General features: G+C 36.2%; 1 protein-coding gene across 3 annotated transcripts; it reads left to right on the plus strand.

Moving 5' to 3' along the window:
* Positions 1-1,259: 1,259 nt before the first annotated feature.
* LOC127813674 (uncharacterized) lies at positions 1,260-23,097 on the plus strand. Of its 3 annotated transcripts, XM_052354772.1 has the most exons (14): positions 1,260-1,642; positions 3,049-3,175; positions 3,542-3,788; positions 5,335-5,376; positions 6,766-6,837; positions 6,978-7,113; positions 7,375-7,532; positions 9,497-9,581; positions 10,429-10,628; positions 10,760-10,921; positions 12,393-12,545; positions 18,923-19,183; positions 21,586-21,849; positions 22,575-23,097. In XM_052354772.1, the coding sequence occupies exons 1-14, from the start codon at positions 1,588-1,590 to the stop codon at positions 22,812-22,814; spliced, it is 2,202 nt and encodes a 733-aa protein (XP_052210732.1). In that variant the 5' UTR covers positions 1,260-1,587; the 3' UTR covers positions 22,815-23,097. The 3 variants fall into 3 exon arrangements, with proteins under 3 accessions (XP_052210732.1, XP_052210733.1, XP_052210734.1); XM_052354773.1 differs by lacking the exons at positions 1,260-1,642; positions 3,049-3,175 and having other exon boundaries at positions 3,620-3,788; positions 5,280-5,376; XM_052354774.1 differs by lacking the exons at positions 1,260-1,642; positions 3,049-3,175 and having other exon boundaries at positions 3,620-3,788; positions 5,286-5,376.
* Positions 23,098-23,727: the final 630 nt, after the last annotated feature.

Raw genomic sequence — 23,727 nt, forward strand, 5'->3', positions numbered from 1 at the left:
CAGTTCGTTAGCTCGCGAGTTAATTCAAATAGAGGTTCATGAGTTAACTCGATTATAGGCTCGTGAGTTGTCTCGAATAGAGGCTCGCGAGTTAACTCGCTTATAGGCTCGTGAGTACCTTGTTAGTTGATATTGGTAAAAATTAATAATTTTTATATTTTTATATATATGATAACATCGCTGAGATTCTTCTACCACTTGAAATGAAAAAATGTATGTGATTCTTGGAAACTTTTAATGTGTTGGTATTTTGTAGGTTGATATATATGATTTGATATATAATTATAATTATTGATTAATATTACAATTTCAAATTGCAGGTTGATATTTGGATTAGCTAATTTAAAGTTGAATTGAAAATATCTTTGTTATGAATTTTAATTATGTTTGTATTTTGAAAATAACTAGACAAGTAATTTGATTATCTTTTTGTATAGTAAATGATATTATGTTTATTGTAATTTGTGAAATTATTATTACTTAATTATCACGTCGATGTTATATTTATTGATTATCAGGTTGTGTTCATTTGTGTGTATTTGTTGATTATCATATTAATATTTATTTTTATTGTACATCAGTTTATTATTTTTTTTTTAAATAAAACTTTGATAAATTCTAGCCCGAGCTCAAACTTAGGTTGGGGCTCGCTCAAGCCTAGACTTGGCTCATTAATCAAATTGACGAGCTGAGTTCGAGCCAAGCCTAAGCCGAGCTTGAGCTCAGACTATGCTAATCAAACTCGAGCTCAAGCTGGAGTTCGTGATAAAATTTGTTGAATTGAATTGAGCTTTTGCACCCCTAGATTTGGGTTATTTATTAGGGTCGCGCTATTCGTACAGAAGGGGTTCACATAATCCCTTCACAGACGTGATATATCGCGAGATTTTGACATAAAAAAATTGCAATATATCGCAATTTGTTCACCCTCTTCTATCTCTGTCTCCCTCTCTCGCTGCCCATCTCACCCTTGCCTACAACCTCATCGCCTCTCGTCTTCTCTCATTGCCTCGCCTTCTCACTGCCTCACCTCTTCGTTGCCTTGCGACCACCCAAACCAACCGAGGTGCAGCGGGTGGCGGCTATTGGCAAGCAGTGAGGGCGATGGCGAGGCACAGAGGTGAGCGTGAGAGAGAGAGAGTGTGTTGGATTGAATAAATTAGGGATATTTTGGTCGTTTCATAATTCTATAAAACTATCTGTACACCTCCTGATGTATAAATAACTTTATCCCAGGAGCAAATTAATAATTTCAACATAAACATTCTGTTAACCCTTTCGGTACATATAGCGCAACTCATATTTTAATTGTTGATGCAGGTAGTATCTATTAAGCCATGGGAGAATCCTGTCGATCCGCCAAGCAGACACAAGCGTGTCAGCCCCCAAAGTCTTGCTGTCTTTATTCTTCAGCAAGTTCCGATCCCTGGCTTTCTCGCTAAAACTAGTGCTTCTGTTTAGCATTTCATCGAACATTTGCTGGGCGTCGATGCCTATCTCTCTCCGCGCTCCCCAATGCAGCATTGAAGCGTCCTTCAATGGGTAGTTGAAGCATCGAAGCCCGTCGTTTCTCCAAAATCTTTGCTAATGAGGAATGTCGTCGGGAGACTCAAACGGCATCGTCCCGCAGTTCTCGCAAGAAGTACCGCTCTCTTGCTCTTTCGATCATCAGTTTTGAACATAAGTGATTCTAAAGTGTTTTGTCAAATTAAATTATTTCTTCGGCAAATCATATGAATTAAATGATCGTTTTTCGTGTCATTTTCCGGTGGCTTACCGTTAGTTTGCTTAGAAAACAAGGGAAAATAAGATAGGAATCTCGTGGCTTCCTGGAATTTGTTTCTTTGAATGAAAAAAATGAGAAACGCATATGGCGAGAATATCTGGACTGAGCTATCCCGCCCTTCTGATTTCTATGAAAGATTTTGAAATACCTAGAATTATCACTAATTTGGGGGTTCTTAATGGCAGTTCTGGTTTGCATGAATACTGTAATTTCTGTCCTCAAAATTCTAACAGAATTGATATTATATGCTTACTATAGACAACTTGGGATCAGAGGTAGTGCTGATATTTTAGTAGCCCGTGTTCTTGTTGTGCTCTCCTTTCTTTCTGGGTTCGCAGGCTTGACCTGCTATCTGGTTTCCTGGGATATATGCATCACTATCGAATTGCCTTTTTGTCATGTGGTTTTCATATACATCAATATGGATTAGCTTTGGTCCAATGTCTCCATTTGGATCATTGCGGAGGACAAAACGGACATACTTGATCCTATGGAGAAAAGCCAATTGGTTGAAAGCAAAACAGGCGTCCCTAGTGTTTGAGGCTCCTCGCCTTGCAAGGGTTGGGGAGGATCCTTTTTTGCATGCAACATTACCATTTTTGCACTTGAACCTGTGATCTTATAGTCATAAATGACCACCTTTTCTATTACTATTTGAAGTACATCAGGGCTTACTCAGTGGTTCTGTTAATAGAAGTATCATCTAACACTATCAGGTAAGAAGATTTTACACGTGTCTTAAGCTGTTTCTTAGAGAAGTCAGGTCATCACATGCATGATTATGAAGGTATGCAGCTGATGCTTCCTATATAGCAAGAGAAAAGAACATCGAAGACTTGTAGTGAAGATATAGAACAATGCAATAATAAAGCTGGTGGTTTGAAATTTTTTCTTCTTGGTGTGTACATGTTATCCACTGTCGGTCCCAAACCTGGATAAAGGAGGAAGGTTGCGTTAGGTAGCCGACAGCCAGCGTAAAACCTAGTCGGATCCAAATATGAATTCTAGACAAACTATCTGTTGGGATGTAACCCACATAAAAGTCTAGAATTCATGTAGCCAACCCCATATAGTGGGATAACGGCTGGATATGTTGTTGTTGTTGGTGTGTACATGTTAATTCTGAAGATGCATAAATTGTGCACCTCTTTCCAGTTTCCATTGTCTATATTCTAATTCCTTAACGGTCTTCTCTGTTACTGCATCATGTTTCTGATTCTGTTCTGCATTAATCCTGAATTCCCTTTTTTCTACTCTTGCAGCTTCCCTGAATGAAAGCTTACTTCAGATCATTTTTCAAAGATGCTTATCACAAGGGGACCAGAAAAGTATAGAAATTGGGAGGACACTTCATAATTTTATTCCATTATCCTTGGTTCATCGACAACCGTAAGTAAACATTTGTAAATGTTGCTGCATTCCTTTGGCACGACCGATTTAGATAGTTAGCAGTTTTACTTAATTACTCTGGAGCCTTGACAAACCATTTTTCTAATCCTTTCTCCTAGAGAAAATTATGAAACAACAATTCATCATTCAGATGAGTCCTTTCTCACACACACGCACATGTTTATAAAGGGCACCCCTAGTGCAGCCAGCTCCATGGTTTGCAAGGGCTGGGGGAGGGTGGTATTCATATGCAGCCTTACCTTGCTTTATAAAGAGACTGTTTCTATAACTTGAAGTCATAAAGGAACAACCCTACTATTGCTTCCAAGGTTTGTGCTATAACTTATGTTGTGCTTTTTGATGCAGCTTCTCAACTAGCTTCACTAGTGTGCATGGTGAAAGGCCATCTGCCGAATATGCAAAGTTGAGAAAGGAGTCGCTAGAAAGTGAATTTGGACAAGCACTTGGAATGCATCGCATTAAAAGTATTTCTGTGTTCCACCATTTTGGTCCATTTTTGGCTTTTTATAGAGCTGCAATTGTTTCATTCCATGTACTGAAGCTGATGGTTTGGCATTTTTTTGTTCGTGATGTGGAAAGACGATCAGTCAAGGTAATTTTATGTTAATTCTCTTTTTCTGGTTATGTCTCTGTTTTTCTCTTTTTATTTTGTCATTTATGCTGGTTTAGCACTTTTGTATCCTTGAGATATTCTTGAAAACTAAACCCTCGAAGGACAGTTTGGATGGGGAAGATGACTAATTGCTGCTGTAATTCTTGTTATTTCTTAATTTTACAAGGACATGTAATGTGCTGGTGTTTTTAAGTTTTCATGTTGTACAAGTTGGTTTCACAAGATCAACTATGTGATGGAACACAAACATATCGATTATCTTTATTCACCATTGTCTTGTGAAACTTTTCCATATGAAGGTGTCGGAACTTTCTCTCATTATTCCCTCGCTAGAGGGTTGTGTTAGGAATGATATCCAGTGTAAAATTTTTCCACACTGTACTTTTGCATGGATTTGTATTGTTAATGTGACTTTTAGAAGTCAATTGACATTATGAATGTTGTGCAACCGACCCTAACTTAGTTAGGATAAGGTTAGGACAAGGTTTTTGTGCCTGTCTAACTGCTGGATTCATCTGGTTTTCAAGTAGAAAGATATTTGGCCCCAGCTAAATTTTTGTGTTCTTTTTTTTTTGTTTTGCCAGTAGCAAAATGGTGTTTGATTGATATGGACAGGTCATTTGAATCTCCTATGTCTATACCTTGATTATGCACATATTTTGTGGCTGCATTTTCAGTATGCACGCCAAGACTTAATCTTACCCAAGTTTTTTGTGAGATACAGGTACATGTGCATTTAAAGTCTTATGTAATGTGGTCAATAAGTTGTCTCCTAAAGAAGTTTTTCTCTCTCTTACTCCAAGATGCATACTCAGAATATTAAACATGTTATCTAGGGGAAAAAAAATAAACATGCTTAACTTGACTACAACAACAACAACATATCCAGCCTTTATCCCACTATGTGGGGTCGTTTACATGAATTCTAGATTTTCATGTATTTTTGTCTTTTGTCATATCTTCATTTAGGCCCACACACTTCATATCAAATTTTAATGTCTCTCCCAAAGTCTTCTTCGGTTTGCCTGTCTCTACTTTTTTTTTTGACTAATTGTTCAATTTTATCAACTCTCTTCACAGGAGCGTCTCTTGGTCTTCTTCTCATATGATCAAACCATTTTAGTCTAGTCTCTCTCATCTTCTCCTCGATTGGCATTACTCCTGTCTTACTACGAATAACCTCATTTTTAATTTTATCTTTTTTTGTATGGCCGCAAAACATGTTTAACTTGACTTCTACGCAAATTTTAGTTGGTTTCTGAGATGCTTCTGCCCCAAACTTAAAAATTTAAGCAATATTATCATAGAATTTTGCACAGGATGAATTGACGTAGCTATCACAAAACATGTTATATTTGCAAAATTAGATTGTATGGCACATACAAGCTGATTAAAGGCTTCAGATACATGTTTTTTCTTGACATCCTTTTTAATTTAATTATTTACTTAGTTTTTATTTTCAATAAAAAGAAACAGAAAATGGAACTGTTTTAATGTCGCAGTAACTGAATGCAACTCATTGCAGTTTCGTGAGACACTAATCCGCCTGGGGCCTTTTTATGTCAAGGCAAGTTTCTCTGCTTTCTAAATGTTGCTTTTGTTTAATGTAGCATCCTGCATATTTGTCATGCCCTGTCTTTATTTCCTTTACAAATAGTTTTAGCATTCTGAAGATATAAACACAAATATTATGTTGTATTTTGTTTGTTTTTGTCATATTTTTGTTTGGCTACTTAGCTTAGCTCTAGTTTCAGACTCATGTTTAAATTCCTTTAGATGATAATTTAAGAAGTTACTATCTTACTTACAGCACTGTGTTGCTTGTTTTGGTGGATATTGAAGTGGGTGAACAATTTCTGAGGATAAAAAGTTTATATTTTCGTTTTATCATACTATAAAAGATTATGTTGTTGTTTGAGAAGGAATGAGAAGCAACAACCAGAAGTTTCTCATAGCATGTGGAAAAGAGGACTCAATGGGTTTCTGGAAAATAAGAAAAAAAATAGGTGAATATTGGTGCATGAGGTTCCTGTGTTGTGGGCTCTGGGGGAGGAAGAATATTTAGATTTTTAGGGTTTTTAATAATTTTTTAGACTATAGCATTAGGTCAGTATCAGTAGACTGCTTCCGCAGAGTGGTTTATTTGACACCCTTCCGGGTTTTTGGCGACTATATATATATATATGTATATATTACTGAATTGATTGAATAATGGTTTTTGGAGGTTGAGTTTTCTATAAAGGGAAAATAAATTCCATGCCCGTATTACTTAGGAGCCAAGTACATTCTGGAAATTTTATAAATCTAGTCTTTAGGTTCCCCTTGCCCCCTCTTCTCTCTTGGAGAGAGTAGGATTCAGTTTACATTTTCTGTTTATCTTCCTTAATACTTTTGCTTTCCTAAGTTTTCTTTGGAGGCATAATTGTTGTATTTGGGTGATTACCTGCTGGACTTGCACATTTAGTATCTATCTGTCTTTAAGCCTAGTTTATGTCTGAACTTCCTCAAAGGCTACATGTTAGGGCATTGGGAGCCTATTTAGATGTACTGGCTAAACATTCCAATTTTTTGAAAGACTTACGTGGTTAGGAATCCATTTAAGACCAACCATATTAGTGTTTCCACACATTTCATTTGATGTTTTTTTTTTTTTAAAACCAATGCATCCTCATGGGGGTTGGAATACAAATACTTCATTTTTTATACATTTAAAAGGTGGGAAATAACTCTTAGAAGTGTCAGGTGTTTGCATTGGATTAGAATTTGAATGAAAATTTTCCATTATTTGCTCAGACTTGAATTTTGTTTCATAAGTTTCAAACACTTTGTTCCTTCAATGTGATAGAGACTCTGTGGTGTAGATATGAAATACTGGACTGATCTTTTTCCAGTGTTGGTCTGATCTAACTTGCACTAGGAGAAAGTTCCATTTTTTTAATCTAATTTTCACTTACAGCTTGGACAAGCTCTGAGCACAAGACCAGATGTGCTGCCTACAGTATATTGTCAAGAACTTGCTAAGTTGCAGGTATGCCATCTTTATCCAATGTGAGAGAGCTTATGAATGTATAGAGCATATTTTCTATTGTCTAGCACCAAAAGTGGAGGCGGTTCTGTTTCCCTTTTTATTGGTCTTTTCAGTTGTTGGAACTTTTCTATTTGTGCCAGGATCAAATACCCCCGTTTCCAACTCATGTAGCCATTAAATCTATTGAGTCCCAACTGGGTGTTACTGTTTCCCAAGTTTTTGCGGACATCAGCCGGGAGCCAATTGCTGCGGCATCCTTAGGGCAGGTGTATAAAGGTTAGAGAATTGATTCTGTGGATAGGGTTATCGTCATATACTTCAATCCTGTACCACTATATTTTCTACCTTTTGTATTCGATGTCCAGCAAATTATATCCATACTTTGGTAAAAAAAATTAAATTGAAGTTTCTGAATCTGCAGTTTGCTATATGAATCGTCACTGCATTCTGCAGAACTTATCAATTAATGTCTGAAAGGCTTCTGTGTTTGATGCAAATCCAAGCTAAATGTTCACTTTGGTGTTTCAAGTTTTGCAGCTCATCTGCATACTGGAGAGCTTGTAGCTGTTAAAGTTCAGAGGCCTGGCATGTCGCTGTCATTGACCCTTGATGCCTTGTTATTTCATGTGATTGGAGGCCAATTAAAGCGATTTGCCAAAGCTCGGAAGGACGTCTTAGTAGCAGTAAATGAAGTGGTGAGCCTTCTAGGTTATTTGGTAAATTTCAGGGCATTTTGACAGATGATACACATTACATTGGTGGTCTCCTCCTTATGATTAAGACCAACTCTATTAGACCATTTAATGATTATGTATCTAAATCATGAATATGTTGAAAGAATAGAGTTACCATCTGTTCCTGGAAACTCTTACTAAATAACTTCAATGGAGGGTCCGAAATTACAGGCTATTGCATTAAATTATCTGCTACAGTAAATTAGTCCAAGTCCAGACTGTTAATGCCGTAACTGAAATTGTTTCTATTAATTTCATTGTTCTCTTTGATGAATCTGACTGATTTTTTTTCTCCCTTTTTGCATTTTCTTTTTCCGTGTTTTGTCTTTCGCATTAAAGTGACTTGTGTACAATTTGTAGTAGGCACTTCAATTGCATCAATGTTTTCAGAGCTGGACTGTTGATTAACATTTAAAATGATATGGTCATAGGTGTTTCCAGTTCAGTCATCTGGTCATTGAGTTAAACTGTGATTTCTGCATGTTGTCATTACACGCCTCTTATTTTTGAAATATGGATAATAATAACTCTTGTCGTGGATAAAGATGATTGGTGAGCTAGGATTGATGTACTCAACCCCAGTTGGGGGGATTAAGGTTTAGTGGTGGTGTTGCATAGATAATAGAAAACCTATAAAATTTGGTTTACCATGGGAGTGAGTAGGGCTTATCAGTATGCTCATATTTGGGAACTGTTAATTTTAAAAGGAAGGAAAAGCTTTACCTATCAATTTTATGTGCTTGGATCTTGCATGATTGACTAGTCAGATGTCCAAGTACCTTTAAGAAGGAAATGTACCTTGTTTTCTGCACACAAAAAAAAATGAATATAATAGGAGGGAAGGAGTCTGATCACCCATCTTCTAATCAAAGTAATCTGGAGTACAAAACGTGTTTAGTTGAGGTGTGAGTGCCTTATATATCAGTTCTTCTGAGTCCACACCCAAAAATCGAAAAAGAAAAAAAAAAATCCTTGAGATTCCTAATAAAGAGTTGGACCTATGCCATTATTGCTGGGTTGTCCAATCTAATAACCAAGCTTTGGACTTCAAAGGCATGTTACGAATGATCCATTATGTAAATTTTTCTACTAAAACTTCTATGTTAAGGCAATTAGCTTGAAGTTGTCAGCTAACCGAGCAATATCACCAATCAGATGCTTTCACATCAGTTGATTAAAGAAATCATTCAACATGCTGCCTTTTTACCTCGAGGCTTTTCCTAACCCATCTCCTTATTTTGTTTTTATAGATTCAAAAGTAGACTTTTATTGAAGAGAGGCATCAAGGAATTGCTACTTATATTCAGCTAAAACCAAGAAAATACTAAAACTTGAGTCCACTGCAACTTTGCTTTATGACCTTGTAATGACTTATCCTGCTACCTTCTATAGAAAGGCTGCTACCATATGCTTTCTGTGATTCCTGCACATGATTCTAGTTGATCCAATATGGAAATCGCTGAGATCAATCTTCAACCTAATTACTCTTCTGGTGGCTTTTAGAATGCATACCCAAAGCATTCTCAGAATTCCCGCAGTCTGACCAATGTGTGTTTTAACTTTCCAAATATAAATCGAATAAATTTAAATCTTGATATCGCATAACAATTTTTGTTTGTATAAAGAAATAAATAAGCAAGAAATAATCACTATACCAGGTTGCTGAAGAATTTGTAGAGAGAGCAATTTTTTGCTGAGCTCCCATCAAAGATCACTTGGCTGCAATTAGACATTGCAGGATGTTGGGCCTGTGATGGGAAATGGTGACTCAATACTGCTGTAGGAGATATCATTAGCATTTGCAACTAAATTTGATCGGTTTTAAGTGAATGCAATTCCTATTTTCTTTATATATGACCTTTATCTTTGATTAGACTGTCCATGAGGAAGGCTGCTGATTCCTTAGATTTTTCTGGAATCAATAGGTACGACACATGTTTGAAGAAATTGATTATGTCCTAGAGGGACAAAATGCAGAGCGATTTGCTTCTCTCTACAGTTGTGATGCCTGTAAGTTGATCTCATTCAATTGTATGCATGACTATTGTATTTAACTCCTAACATAGTGTTTATTATACATGTAGTATTGAAGCAGGTCTCCTTTTATGAATCCAATGAGATGGTTTTAGCAATCATCATAACTTGCTTAATCTTTTAACTGTCTTCTGTGATGTAAGTACTGCCCATTCAGAAGATTGGACATAGCTGATGAGCTTCAGTGATAACACATGGTTCTCATAATTGTATAATTTACTGCTGTATAACTGCACCAAGTGGTTGGGTTACATGCAAGAATGGACTGATTATTAAAATAGATGTAGATGATAGACATTTGGTTGAGTTCCAGGGCTTCTTATGTATTTTTTCCTTTTAGGGTTATCTCTCTTGTGGTTTAGCTAAACTTTACATTCAAGGGAACTAAGGTCATCCGAGCTGAAATAAGAAAAAAAGAAAGAATTAACAATGTTGTATGCTGGGTAAAACATTTGAGATTGTGGACACGATCAATTGCAAGAATACTACCTTTGTGCTTGATGTTTTGACCAGTTCAGGTGCCTAATTTAGAACCACAACACAAGATTAATTATCTTACAAGTCCAAGGTTGGGACAAGGATGCATTTATTGAACTACAGTGTGCTACATGGTAATAGCTCTTTTTTATTTCATTTTTTCTCTTCTTATGTATGATTTTCTTTTCCACTTTCTTTCTTGTTCTTGATTTCTCAAGAGAGGAGGAGCAATGTATGCATCTGTGCATAAATTTGTATCAAGAACCATTAATTCTAATTGGCCAACTGTTATGCCTAGCACTTGTCATGTTTAAATTCCTGACAGTGGAAACTTCTTCTTTGGCAGATAAGGAGCTAAGGAATTCAAAAGTTACAGTTTGCAATGCTGACGATTACAAGAAAGCCAATTGTATTAAAGTGCCAAAGATATACTGGAACCTTACATGTAAATCTGTCCTCACAATGGAATGGATTGATGGAATTAAGCTTACAGATGAAATTCGAGTGAACAAAGCTCATTTAGATAGCAAGAAACTTGTAGACCAGGTTAAAGAACAAACTGTTATGAATGTTGAATGACAAGTTTGTAAATCTCTACTTCTTTCTGTTGCTACACATCCCAGTCAGTTTTATTAGTTGGGTGGCATTTGTCTTATGGTTATCCTTTTATTTGGTAGGGACTGTACTGCTCCTTGAGGCAACTGCTTGAGGTGGGGTTTTTCCACGCAGATCCTCATCCAGGAAATCTTGTTGCCACTGAGGATGGTTTTCTTGCATATTTTGATTTTGGAATGATGGGTAATATTCCACGTCATTATCGGGTTGGACTTATTCAAATGGTAAGGAGTATTTTGATGATTAGCAGTTAAAAATCACATTTAAAGAATATTCCCAGAAGCTGCAACCAAATTAATCTATTCTGTTTTTCTGTTCCTGTTGCTAATACAACTTTATAGCAGTAATTTGTTTGCTTGTTAGTGTTGAATTCAATTTTCTATCGTCTTCAAGCTCTTTTGCGTTTATTGAGTGTGTTCCATTATTGATGGGTTATAGTGATTAATCCTTGATATTTCTTACAAGTTTTAGGGGCATGTTGATCTGATGTAACACTAACATTATTTCATTAGCTTTGCTGTTTTAGGTTGAATCCCAGTTCTATTTAGATTTGGCAGTCAATAATTATTGACAAAATTAGATAAAATTATGAGGTAAAGTTACTCCAAATGCCTATCCATTGTACTGCCCCAGCTTCTTAGCTTAGAATGCTTGGACCTTGAAATATATGAAATGCAATTTTAGTAAATTAAGAAGTTGGATGATGTTGGTGGTGAGATTAAAAATCAATTACTTTTAGAAAAGGTCAGTTGAGATATATTGGATCAATTATTCAAAGAGAAGAAAAGATTGTTGAGAATATTACTCATGGGATTAAGGCTGGATGGTTAAAGTAGAAAATTTCATCCTAGCATTTTATTTGATTGTAAAATCCCTTGACCTTGAGAGCTAAAAAGAATTTTATCAAATGCCTATAGGATCATCTTTGGTGTATGGCTCAAAATGTTGGGTAGTTTAGAACATGAGCATAACAGACATGGGGGATGTTTTGGTGGGATGTAAAATCATATAATAAACGAAAAAAATTAAAAATGAGATATTTGTAATAAATATGGAGTCATGTGTATGAAAAATAAGATGCGTACGACATGATTCCAATAGGTTGCACACATGAGAAAGTATACTACTAGATGCACCTATGAGATGAGTAGATGAAATGAGAGAAGTTCATAATAAGAAGGGCAGAAGAAGACCAAAGAAAGCTTGGTGGAAATTCTCTAACATGGCATGTGGTATATTGGCCTTACAACAAGAAGGGCAGAAGAAGACCAAAGAAAGCTTGGTGGAAGTTCTCAGACATGGCATGTGGTATATTGGCCTTACAAAAGATATGCCCAGACAAGATGGTTGGAGAGCTAGAGTTATGTATCCACCTAGTGTGATTAAGGCTTGTGATGATGACAATGCATTACTGAGTTCAAACTACTGTTATTATATAAGTTTTGTAATAAATATATTGTAAGAAGATATGTGTACTATGCAGTATAACTCACATAGATGAGAATGTGGTTAAGAGCTGGTTATGGCGTGCATAATAAAGAAGGAAGATATGGTCATATGAAAAGCAAATGATTGGCTGTGAGAGTGGGGCAAATGTTGTATATCAATCTGGTTATCTATATTTTTATATCTGTTGCTCATCTTTTTCTTTGTGGCATGAACCATCCATTCATAGTATTGTTTTCTCACTTTCAGCTTGTGCATTTTGTTAATCGTGACTCTGAGGGGTTGGCAAATGACTTCCTTTCTCTTGGATTTATTCCCGAAGGGGTTGTTGATTTACAAGCAATTTCAGATGCCTTGCAAGCATCATTTGAAGATGGGACACGAGAACGCCGAGATTTCCAGGTTTGCATTAGTGTTTCTTTTGGCTATTTGAGTATGGTACATCCTTTCATTTGCTAGATTTCTTCCCATATTGACTTATTATGTTTCACTGTAAAACATTCTAATCTATAGGTTGTTCTCATTTTTGAATGTGCATACTGTTAAAATTACCTTTATTGGCCTGAGCACTGAGTGCTGATGCTGATATTTGGCGAGAGTAAAATTTGGGAGGTCCTTTTGGTTTTGTAGCATTTGTGAACACTTTGAAATGTTCGGGCATTTGAAAAATCGACAAGATTTGACTAAGAAAAAGGAAGAATCATGAATCCTGAAAAATCAAAAGTATACCAAGCAAAGAAGAATGAGGCTGCTATGCTAAAGGAGAAACCCAAAAACACATTGCGATGTTGCCAGGATCACATGTACACCTTTTGTATATATGTATTCTGACATCCTGATCCTTCTGCTTTGACAGATGAATCTCATGGTGGTATCAGTCACCTGCTAGGGTTTTTGGTTTTTTATATTGTGGCATCTCTCTGTTCTTTTAGGAGAGGATGAGGAGGGTTGGGCAGTAAAGTTACTGCTCATTCATGGATCTAGGGGTTCATCATTCATTTTAATTGCCCTCGAGGCTGTGAAAATATGTGAGATCTCCCATGAATTGAATTGTCATTATCATCAAAGGGCCTTAATCCTCAGTAGGTAGGGTAGGCTACATGAATTCTAGTCTCTGACCATCCCTGTCCATGGCTATATCTTTGTTATGGTTATTATGTCCCATGTCATGCCCAAGGGGTTCCCACCAAATTTTCTTTGGTTTTCCTTACCTCTTTTGCTGCAAACTTCTTTCATTCCATCCACTCACTAGTGCATTGATTGATCTTCTATTCCCCCAAATTGAATTCACTACTAAAAATCCTAAACAAAGGTTTTGATTGGAATGCAACCACATTTTCACTCTCAATTAGATGGTCCCAATGACTTATGGAGTTCTTTGACTTAGGGGAAAATTAGTGTAACGACCCTAGGGTTTGAATTTGAATTTGGAAGAAATTGAGGGGGAATTATAGAAAGAATTGAGGGAGAATTTTAGATAAAGCAGAGAAAGAGAGAGATCAGAGAAGTTGAGGGAGGAAGAGCAGTAAGATCCGAGAGGGAGAGAATGTAGAGAGAGAATCAGAAGTGTCAATTTGATATATTTAACAATCCCTCTTTCTTTATGGCTCTAGTAGCTTTATATAACTACTTCTCCTAGGTAAGTATTTTTGTTTCAAAGTAAAGAGAAGATATAACAACTAAAATAACAAAATAATTATTGTTAAAGTACTATTATATCCTTGGGGTCATGACAATTCCTCCCCTAAAGAGAGTTCTTATCCCTAAGAACTTACAATGACTAGCCACTACTCTTCATCCAATCCCTGCCTTCTGTATTGAATTTCCTCTTCTTCTTTTCTTCCTTTTTTTCTTTCTCCTTCTAAGCCTTTTCCTCTCTTCTCTTATGTTCCATTGTTGTTGCTTTTGCTGCAAAAATAAAATGTAGATTTTGCGGATCACCATGTCAAGGCTCCCTTCCACAATGTCAAAACTCTCGAACCAGATGGCAGCAACATTCTCTTCTTTTATCTTCCGAATCTGGTCTACACCAGGTGATATGACAGCAACACAGTCATATTGCCCAAGATAAAAAATGCTCAAAACTGCAGTGAGATTTTCTTCAACTGGAATTATCTTGCAAAGAAGCAGTACTCTTAGAATCTTGTTTCTCAGAACCATTCTTGCCCTCAGCCTCCAACTTTTTTCTTTGGTCTGAGTCCTTGTTGGCTGCCTATCCACGCTCATCAGCTTCCTTAGAGCCATTGTAAGATTTTTCTGGTCCGGATTGTTCCATCACAACTCCTTTAGCTACATGTGGACCGTCATAAACTTGTTGGCTGCTCTTAAGATAACTTTTAGGTGGCAGCCCATGCTTTTTGTAAATGGCTTCCAGCGCCAACTCTTGCAACCTAACCTTCTCAGCTGCTTGTTGTACTGTAGTAGGACACATCATTTTCACCATTGGCCTCAGCATATCATTAAGACTATTAATGAATCTCGATATAAAATAAGACTCGGTCAAGGTTGGATGGGAATTGTTCCCAAGTGCTTTCAATTTCTCAAACCTGATCAAGTACTCCATAACCAAGCCTTCTTGTTTCAGCTTGTTGAGCTTCTTTTTGTAACTCTCATCTCCGATCTGATTGAAGGAAGTAGAATATTCCTTAGAAAAACATTAAGCCAAAATACTAACTTGAAGAATACTAACTTGAAATTTATGTGAAAATAGAATAAAAAAGTTGTTCAACTTTCTATTGACATCCTTGATTACTTTCCTCGTTGCATCACATTCTTCCTTGAATTTTTTCCCAAATGGCTGTGCACTTTCAAGAAGTCCTTCGACCATCTCGACAAGTTCAATTCTTGAAAATTCTCCACTGTAATAGCATCTTGGTCAACTTCTAAGGACCTCTTTAGAAACTTATTCTTGTACCAGAATTCAACAAACCTAAATTCACTGAAACCTAATTTAGCAAACCCAAGCTGCGACCAATTGAAATCGTTGGAACTCTTGAATTCGTCGGAATCACCTGAAATCACTACTCGACCGATTCCAAATTTCTGGCCTGTTAAATGTCTGGAAATCGCTTATCTATAACAACTTTGATCAACTTCCAAGAAACTGGAGGCTTTCAATTCGCAACTAATTATCGCCTGACTGCTTCTGTAACATCCCGCATCGAGCGATAGGAAGAACCGGAACAACTTACCCTGATGGGCCTACACGAACTTCCCAGGGGGGTCACCCATCCTTGGATTGCCCCAGGTCAAGCACGCTTAACTTGGGAGTTCTTTGCCAACATTCAGCCCAAAAGGTATCCAGCTGGTGTTGTTTCCTTTCTTACACTATCCTCGATATATTCTAACTTATCTGGGCTCTCGGGGTATTACATTCTCCCCCCCTTGAGCACATGACGTCCTCGTCATGCGACCTTACAACTGGTCCCAGACCTTCTCCCCTTGGGGGCTGCCATCCTAGAAGCCTGCCAGAAGCCGCTCCTTGTACAGGCCCTCAAGCCCCGGCGCCACTCCCCGCCCTCATCGGACCGCTTTCGCCAAGGGTCGGCTCTGATACCACCTGTAACATCCCGCATCGAGCGATAGGAAGAACCGGAACAACTTACCCTGATGGGCCTACACGAACTTCCCAGGGGGGTCACCCATCCTTGGATTGCCCCAGGTCAAGCACGCTTAACTTGGGAGTTCTTTGCCAACATTCAGCCCAAAAGGTATCCAGCTGGTGTTGTTTCCTTTCTTACACTATCCTCGATATATTCTAACTTATCTGGGCTCTCGGGGTATTACAGCTTCGCCTTTCAATGTCGAACAAAATTTACCGAAACTCACAGTTGGAATCAACCCCTTGCTTCGCCTTCAAATCCGAGCCGAGAATTGACCGAAAATTGCTTGGCTCGACTTCGTTTATGATCTATCTTTGATGAAGTCAGATCGGAATTACTGCAAGGGATTGTTGGAAATCACAGCCAATAATTATCAGACTCCCTGCCAATCAAGATTGAAAACGGTCGCGACCCACACCCCATCCAAATCGATCGTCATGACCCCTGCAATTGATCGCTATCTACTCGCAATAACTGCGAATTCAAGATCGCCCAGACTCTGTTTCCACTTTGCGCCTTCCTTTTTTTCGCCATAATTGACACCTTCCTCTCACCCAATCATCGTCTAATGGCCATAATCAGCTATTAAAATTTCCAACTCACAACCGAGAATCGTCGAAAAGTAACAATCTATGAATGATCATAAATTAACCTTCAAGGAGTGTCGAAAAACACAATCGAGAATCACCTCTTGTTTCACTTGCAAAATTTGATCCGAGAGTCGCTCGCTCGTTCCAGATCGAGTAAAATTAATATACACTCATTAAACTTTAAAATTGTAATTATTTACTCACTGAACTTTAAATTGTTACTACTTACTAACTGAACTTTGCTAAACGTCAACCATCCATCACTCATTATAATTCTGTCAGATCTTGTAGACGGAAAATGCCTACGTGGCTAATGGAATCCAACATGGCAAGGGTAAATTTAACATACTCTTATTGAACTTTAAAAATATAACTATTTATTTACTAAACTTTGAATTATTATTATTTACTCATTGAACTTTACTCAACGTCAACCATCTATAACCCGTTACATTACCGTTTATCTTGAAACACTCGTTACATTACCGTCTGATTTTAAAACATATTAAAAGCTTCTTGTATGCATTTGAGATCACTTACTTCTCAAACCAGAAGCTAAAAGCTAAACCAATTATTCAAATTAAAAAAGCTATTGATGCAAACCAGAAGCAAAAAAAAGATTTGCTTAGATATTTTACCTCCATTACGAACAATGAAATTCAAAAAAATGTATTCAATAATGAGACCAAGAGTTAAAAATTGATTACAAAAATCATAGCTTTTGGTTTGTAATGGAGGTAAAAGATGTAAGTAGATTTGTTTTTTACTTCTGGTTTGCATCAGTAGCTTTTTTAATTTGAATCATTGGTTTAGTTTTTGACTTCTGGTTTGAGAAGCAAGTGATCTCAAATGCATACAATAAGCTTTTAATATATTTCAAGATCAAATAGTGATGCCCTCGGGGCATAGCTGGGATGGCAAAAGACGGGTCATAATATGCTGGTGTCATCCCAGTGAGTTGTGAGTTCGAACCCTAGCCTCCTAGAGGCACATCCTGCAATTTACCTCCCCTTACGAAATCAAGGGCATGAGCACAGGAGGACCACGCAAGGGCTGTAATCCCAAGATCAGACAGTGATATAACGAGTGTTTCAAAATCAGACGATAATATAACGGGGTGATGAATGGTTGACATTAAGCAAAGTTCAGTAAGCAAGTAGTAACAATTCAAAGTTCAGTGAGTAAGTAGTTACATTTTTAAAGTTCAGTGAGTGTATTTTAAATTTATCGTTGCCACGTCGGATTCCGTTAGCCACGTGCGCATTTTTCGTTTGCAAGATTTAACGGAGTTATAACGAATGATGGATGGTTGATGTTGAGCAAAGTTCAGTAAGTAGTAACAATTTAATATTCAATGAGTAAATAATTACAGTTTTAAAGTTTAATGAGTGTATATTAATTTTACCCTTCCGGATCTGCTATTGGAAGTTGCAGTCGGAAATCGATGGAATATCACCCAGAATAGTCGAAAATTAGCTGCACTGAATTCGTTTGATTCTCAGTGCCTGGGTATTAATCAGAAGTCGGATTGGAATCTGCATCGCCTTCAATGTCTCAATTCGAATCGGATTATGGAATATGCTTCGCCTACATTTCACCAAGAATCGTTGACGCGTTCTGCTCCAAAGTGGATCCTAATTCAAGAGCAGGAGAAGTTGCACAATTACAATGACTTTGATTGGCCTTCAAGAGTCACCTAGATCTCTTGACTCTTAGTCGAAAATTAACTTGCGTGCATCGGAATCAAGTTCTGAAAATCAACCGCGTCCGAAGGCAGCTGTCTATATCCATGAAAATTACTTAATAGAGAAAATTGCCAAGGACTGATAGTTCTGATACTATTTGTCACGACTCTAGGGTTTACCTAGGAATTTGGAAGGAATTGAGGGGGAATTACGAAAAGAATTGGGGGAGAATTTCAAATAGAACAGAGAAAGAGAGAGAGATTAGAGAAGTTGAGGGAGGAAGAGTAGTAAGATCCGAGAGGAATAGAATGTAGAGAGAGAATTAGAAGTGTCAATCTGATATATTTCACTATTCCTCTTTCTTTACAGCTCCAGTAGCTTTATATAACTACTTCTCCTAGGTAAATATTTCTGTTACAAAGTAAAGAGAAGATATAACAACTAAAATAACAAAATAACTACTGCTAAAGTACTATTATATCCTTGGGGTCATGACAATTAGGTCCTCTCTCTTTACCCATGTACTTGTATTAATCCGACTGAAATATAAAAAGGCCATACTAGTTGACCAAAAATAAATAATAAGAGATCTGTGAACCATTATTAACTGGGTATCCTTTTGTCATTGCCATGCTTATGGTCACATTTCAATTGCGTTTATTTTGCTAGCCACCAACTTGAATGACAAAAGGTTATTTTTTTTTTTATTCCTGTCTTCTCTTATGCACTTATTGTTTCCTCTCAATCTAATTTCTTCAAAGGTCCTGTGTGAGCATTACGGTTCGTCAGTTTCTTTAGCATCTTATTTCTCTTCTGCTTAATACTGGGATGCGCAAAACTTGTATAAATTAGTATTGAAGTTTGTAATACAGAATCTTAATAGTTTCTTGTGTTCTTTTCAGGCCATAATGAACCAGTTATATGATGTGATGTATGAATTTAACTTCTCTCTTCCCCCCGACTATGCCCTGGTGATAAGAGCATTAGGGTCACTTGAAGGGACTGCAAAAGCCCTGGATCCTAATTTCAAAGTTGTTGAGAGTGCATATCCTTTTGTCATTGGGAGACTTTTGGCTGATCCAAACCCTGATATGAGAAAAATATTGAGAGAACTTCTTATCCGCAATGATGGCTCCATAAGGTGGAATCGCTTAGAAAGACTGGTGGGTGGTTTCCTTCTTTTTTTGGTTCTCTATCATGCAGTTCTAGTTTACATGTATAATCCTACAGTGCATTTGCATGGTTTATTTTTTAAAAATTTATGTCAATGTTAGTTCATTATTGCTCAACATTTTGAGTCACAACAACATTGATCTTATAGTTGTCATATAAGATCTTTCTTTCAGCCTTAACAAGATCTTACTATGTGCAAAATATGAGCATAATGGAGACAAGATCTTACCATACAAGAAAGATAAAATTAGAAATTTGGTTTTTCATAATAAGGCTGGAGTGGTTCCTCCAGAATATATGCGTGAGACGTGATTAAGATGGTTTGGTTATACTAATAGAAGACCAATAGAGGTCCCTGTGTGGATAGTTGATGGAATGGAATAAGCATTTAAAAAAGAGGTAGAGGAAGACAAGAAAAACTTGGTGGGAGACTCTTAGATGTGATATGAGATAGGGTTTTACTGAAGATAAGGCCATAGATAGAAACAATTGGCCTGCTAGTCTTGGCCTGTTATTGTTGTTTCTGTTTTGTTTTGTTTTTCCTTTTTGGAAGGGGTGGGGAGGGGAGTAATTAACACAATGTGAGTTCAATGGGTCCATAGTTCAGTTGGTGTTTGTGTAAGAATCTGATTTCTGTATTACCACCTATTTGGCCTGGCCTCTATAGTAATAGCACAATTTGCAGCTTATTTAGGCCCTTATCTTTCATGGTTTCTTTTGTTTCTTGCAAAATAGTTAAATTGTATATGAATTGGATGCCTTGTTGAAATCACATGACAAAGAAGGTGCTAGAATGAAGTGGGAACAGATTTAGTCACATGGAATTCTGTATGGGAAAAGAAACAACGAAGCGGAAATAGAAATTTATTAATAAGGAATAATATATGGAGTATTGAGTCCATACAACTTGAAAAATTGCAATTTGTTGATAACCCCAATATTCTTTAACCTGTTTATTGATGCAGAATATTCACTTCTTGCTGCAAAAGGGCCAATCCAAGATTCTCTGCTTATCTATGGTCTAAGTTTTAGTGCCTTCCTCCTATAACTATTGAAGGAAAAGATGTTAAGCAAGAAGTCCCCTTTATCTCTCTGGCAATGTGATAAATGCCTATTTGAACTGGCTTGATATAAGAAGCTATAGCTCAAAGAATGCCTGAATTAACACTTTGTGTGAATTAAATAAGTGCAATAGCTTCTACCGGTGTAAATATTTAATTAAATACGGTCTAGACCTTTTTGAAGCAAAAACAATGGAACCCTTTTATGTTACCTAGAAAAAACTTAGTGTAGACTTTTAAGTCTTGGAAACATTCAGTTGCGTTCTCTTTACTGTTTTCAAGTCATTTTTAGTTTTCAATTTTCTAAAATAATGAAAACGCATTCTCTTTATTGTTTTTAAAAATGTATTTTTAAAAACAAAAAAAAAATTATAAAAAAAACTCAAAACAACAAAAAGTTGTTTTAAGTGTTTTCAACCAAAACAAGCTTAAAACTCATAACACATTTATTTATTTATTCATATTTTATTATTGTAATGAAAAAAAATATTATAAAATTCATTAACTTTAAAATGTATATATTTTTTTAATAATATATTAACATTAAATATTTTTAATTTATTGAATAATCAAATTTATTGAATAAAATATAATTAAAAACTTATTTTCAAAGAGAATACGTTTTTTAATTTTTTGTTTTGAGGAATAGTTTTTCAAAATGATAAAGAGAACACGTTTTCAATTTTCTAAAAATAGACTACCAAAACAGAAAACTGAAAATGTATTCAAAACTCAAAATTGAAAATTGAAAAGCAAAGAGAACGCCGCCACCTTCATGTTTGCTTGCTGAAAACTGACCTTAGAAGAAATAATACTTGCTGCATAGCTTCTATCCCTTTGTTGTCATCACCTTCGAACCAGCTGTATTTGCTAACATGTCATGACATACTGTGAGATGATTCAGTTATCATTGCTTCCCATGGTGCATATCTTTTTGATATGCTGTTGATTGCCGTGATGTTTGCTTCAAGTAGGAGGTGCCAACTGGAATTTTGATATAGAGATAAAATGCACTGATGAAGATCTTGATACTTACCGTACTTGGATACAGAATAAGTATTCGCTGTTCAAAAACAACCTGACTGTGGAGTTCATATTTTTTGTATTGAAGAAACTATACATAATAAGTGGCATGTTTTGTTTCTTGGCATTTTGAACATATTTATCCTTGTCTTGTCTGTCTTCATCTTTCTGTCGAATTACTAAGACATCGAGAGATTGTGAGGATGTTGTTTCGTGTAGATTCACTGGAATGCTTTTTATTTTCATGACAAGCTTTGCTTTGCCTAGCACTTTGAATAACGTGCAACACCATTTCTATTGTATTTCAGATAGCAGCAATATCTCAACAGGCTTCGGAGTCAACTGAATCTGTTAACCCATCAAATCCATTGGAATTGAAATCCTTTGATATGCGTTCTGTTGTGTCTGCCACTGAAGATATTTTTCAGTTCATACTGTCTGATAAAGGTTTGAGGGTACGTAGATTCCTTGTCCGGGACTTAATTGAGGCAACTGACATCTTTCTTCAAGATGAAGTGGTTGCATACATTTTTGATGAGAAGGTTCATTTAAGAGATACAGCTGAGGATGAGGTTTGTATCATTTTCTTTTTTCATTCTGTGTGCACACTTGTGTTACACTTATTTTATTCCCGCAGGATCTTCCATGTTTCCTTAGCTTACTATGAGGGTGCTTTCTGGTAACAGTATTATCTCTCTCTATAATCCTGAGAATAACATTTTGAGACCTTAAACTCGGACAGCATCTCATTCTAATTTAGTTATAGCAAGTTGCAAATTATTTAATGTCTTACTTGCAGTTTGCCAAATAACTTCAAGGCACAAAGATTAGGGTTTAGGGGTTCAAAGTTTGACAGCTCTTGACATGTTATCTGCATGTCAAGACACAAAGATTCATTTCCACAAGTGACTTACATTTTTGGTGGTTATCATGTTTGATGGCTTTATTTTACTCTCTGTGGCTTCATCTTGACACAGTCTGCAAGTCCAATCTACAACTCATCAGAGCTTTCTCTTGCTTCTGTTGATTTTTGGGCTTTCTTCCCCTTCCACAATTGGATAATAATCAGGAGGTCAATGCAGCCAAAGTTCCCAAGCAAGTGGGGCAAGGGTGAAATTGTTAAATCACCCTGTTCGGCTGATCCAGTCGGCTGACTGCATCCGCCTCCACTGTCCTTAAAAAGAGCACTACTTCTTGTGATCACGACTGACGAGTTAAATTCATGTATCCAACCCCACACACTGATAATACAAAGGCTTGACATGTCATCGTTTACTACGACTTTTTGTGCGTGCAGGGACATGCAATGCTTGTGAGAGTGGTGAACGGGCTGAAGTCTTTCCAGCAGGCCGTGGCGTCAGCCCCACGGGTCTGGGCTGGGTTGCTACTCCGCATGGCATTCAAACCTGAGGCTCATAAATTTTTATTTGACATCATTTCAGCCTTGGCAACACGTACTAGCCACAAAGTTCCAGAGACATTGTGGGTCTTTATATCTAGATTTATTCACAAGTTGGTCAAAGATTATAGCCGTTGAATTGATTTTTTTTTTTTGAATTAATAAAAAGCTGTTTAACTTTGTACAATATATTGACTTCGATGCCAAAATAATTGCCTCCTGAAGTAACCAAATGTCATTAACGTTGTACGGAGCTGTGAATTATGTATGTTTTCCAATTAGTACACTTTCAATCTCGAGGAGAAAAATAGGGACAAAAGGGATAAGACTTTCTCCCGACTCTTATAAAGTGGTGTTTTGTGCATTGACACGGCACGGCACGGCATAAAACATCCTTTTATGGAGGCTAAACAAGTACTTTTGGTATTGTATTTTAATGTTTTTTTTTCTATAGTCATTCTAACTTTTTATTATTCTGATTATCTGAATTTGTATTTTTTAATCAATTTAATCTTTATATTTTAATTTTTTTTTTCTTGTGATAATTTAAAATTTTTATTGTTTTGATTATATATTTAGACTTAAAATTTTAAGTTAATTTATCTTTTGTATTTGAATATGAATAGAGTGTGATGTATATTTTGTTATTTTATTTTATTTATTTTTATTTATAAAAATTAAATTAATTAAAAAAATATAGAGTCAGAGTCGTAATTAAAATAATAAAAATTTAAATTGTCAAAATAAAAAATAACAAAGTATATGGGATTAAATTGACTTAAAAATTAGATTTAGAAGTTTAATTTAAAAATAAAAAATTTAAAAGAATATACAAGTATAAAAATAAAAATAAAAATTTAGCTTTTTATAAATTATATGACTATGAGAAGAAAAGTGAGAAAATGCTAGCAAGTAAACATAGATTTATATATTTTTTGATATTTTTATAGTTAAAAGTGATGTTTACCCCCCGCAATACAAATATGAGATAAGAGGATCAGGGCATGTTTGATTTAAGGAAAAAATAAATTATTTAAAATATTAAGTTATG

Source organism: Diospyros lotus, chromosome 11, assembly GCF_014633365.1.
Source record: "Diospyros lotus cultivar Yz01 chromosome 11, ASM1463336v1, whole genome shotgun sequence".
Classification (NCBI taxonomy): domain Eukaryota; kingdom Viridiplantae; phylum Streptophyta; class Magnoliopsida; order Ericales; family Ebenaceae; genus Diospyros; species Diospyros lotus.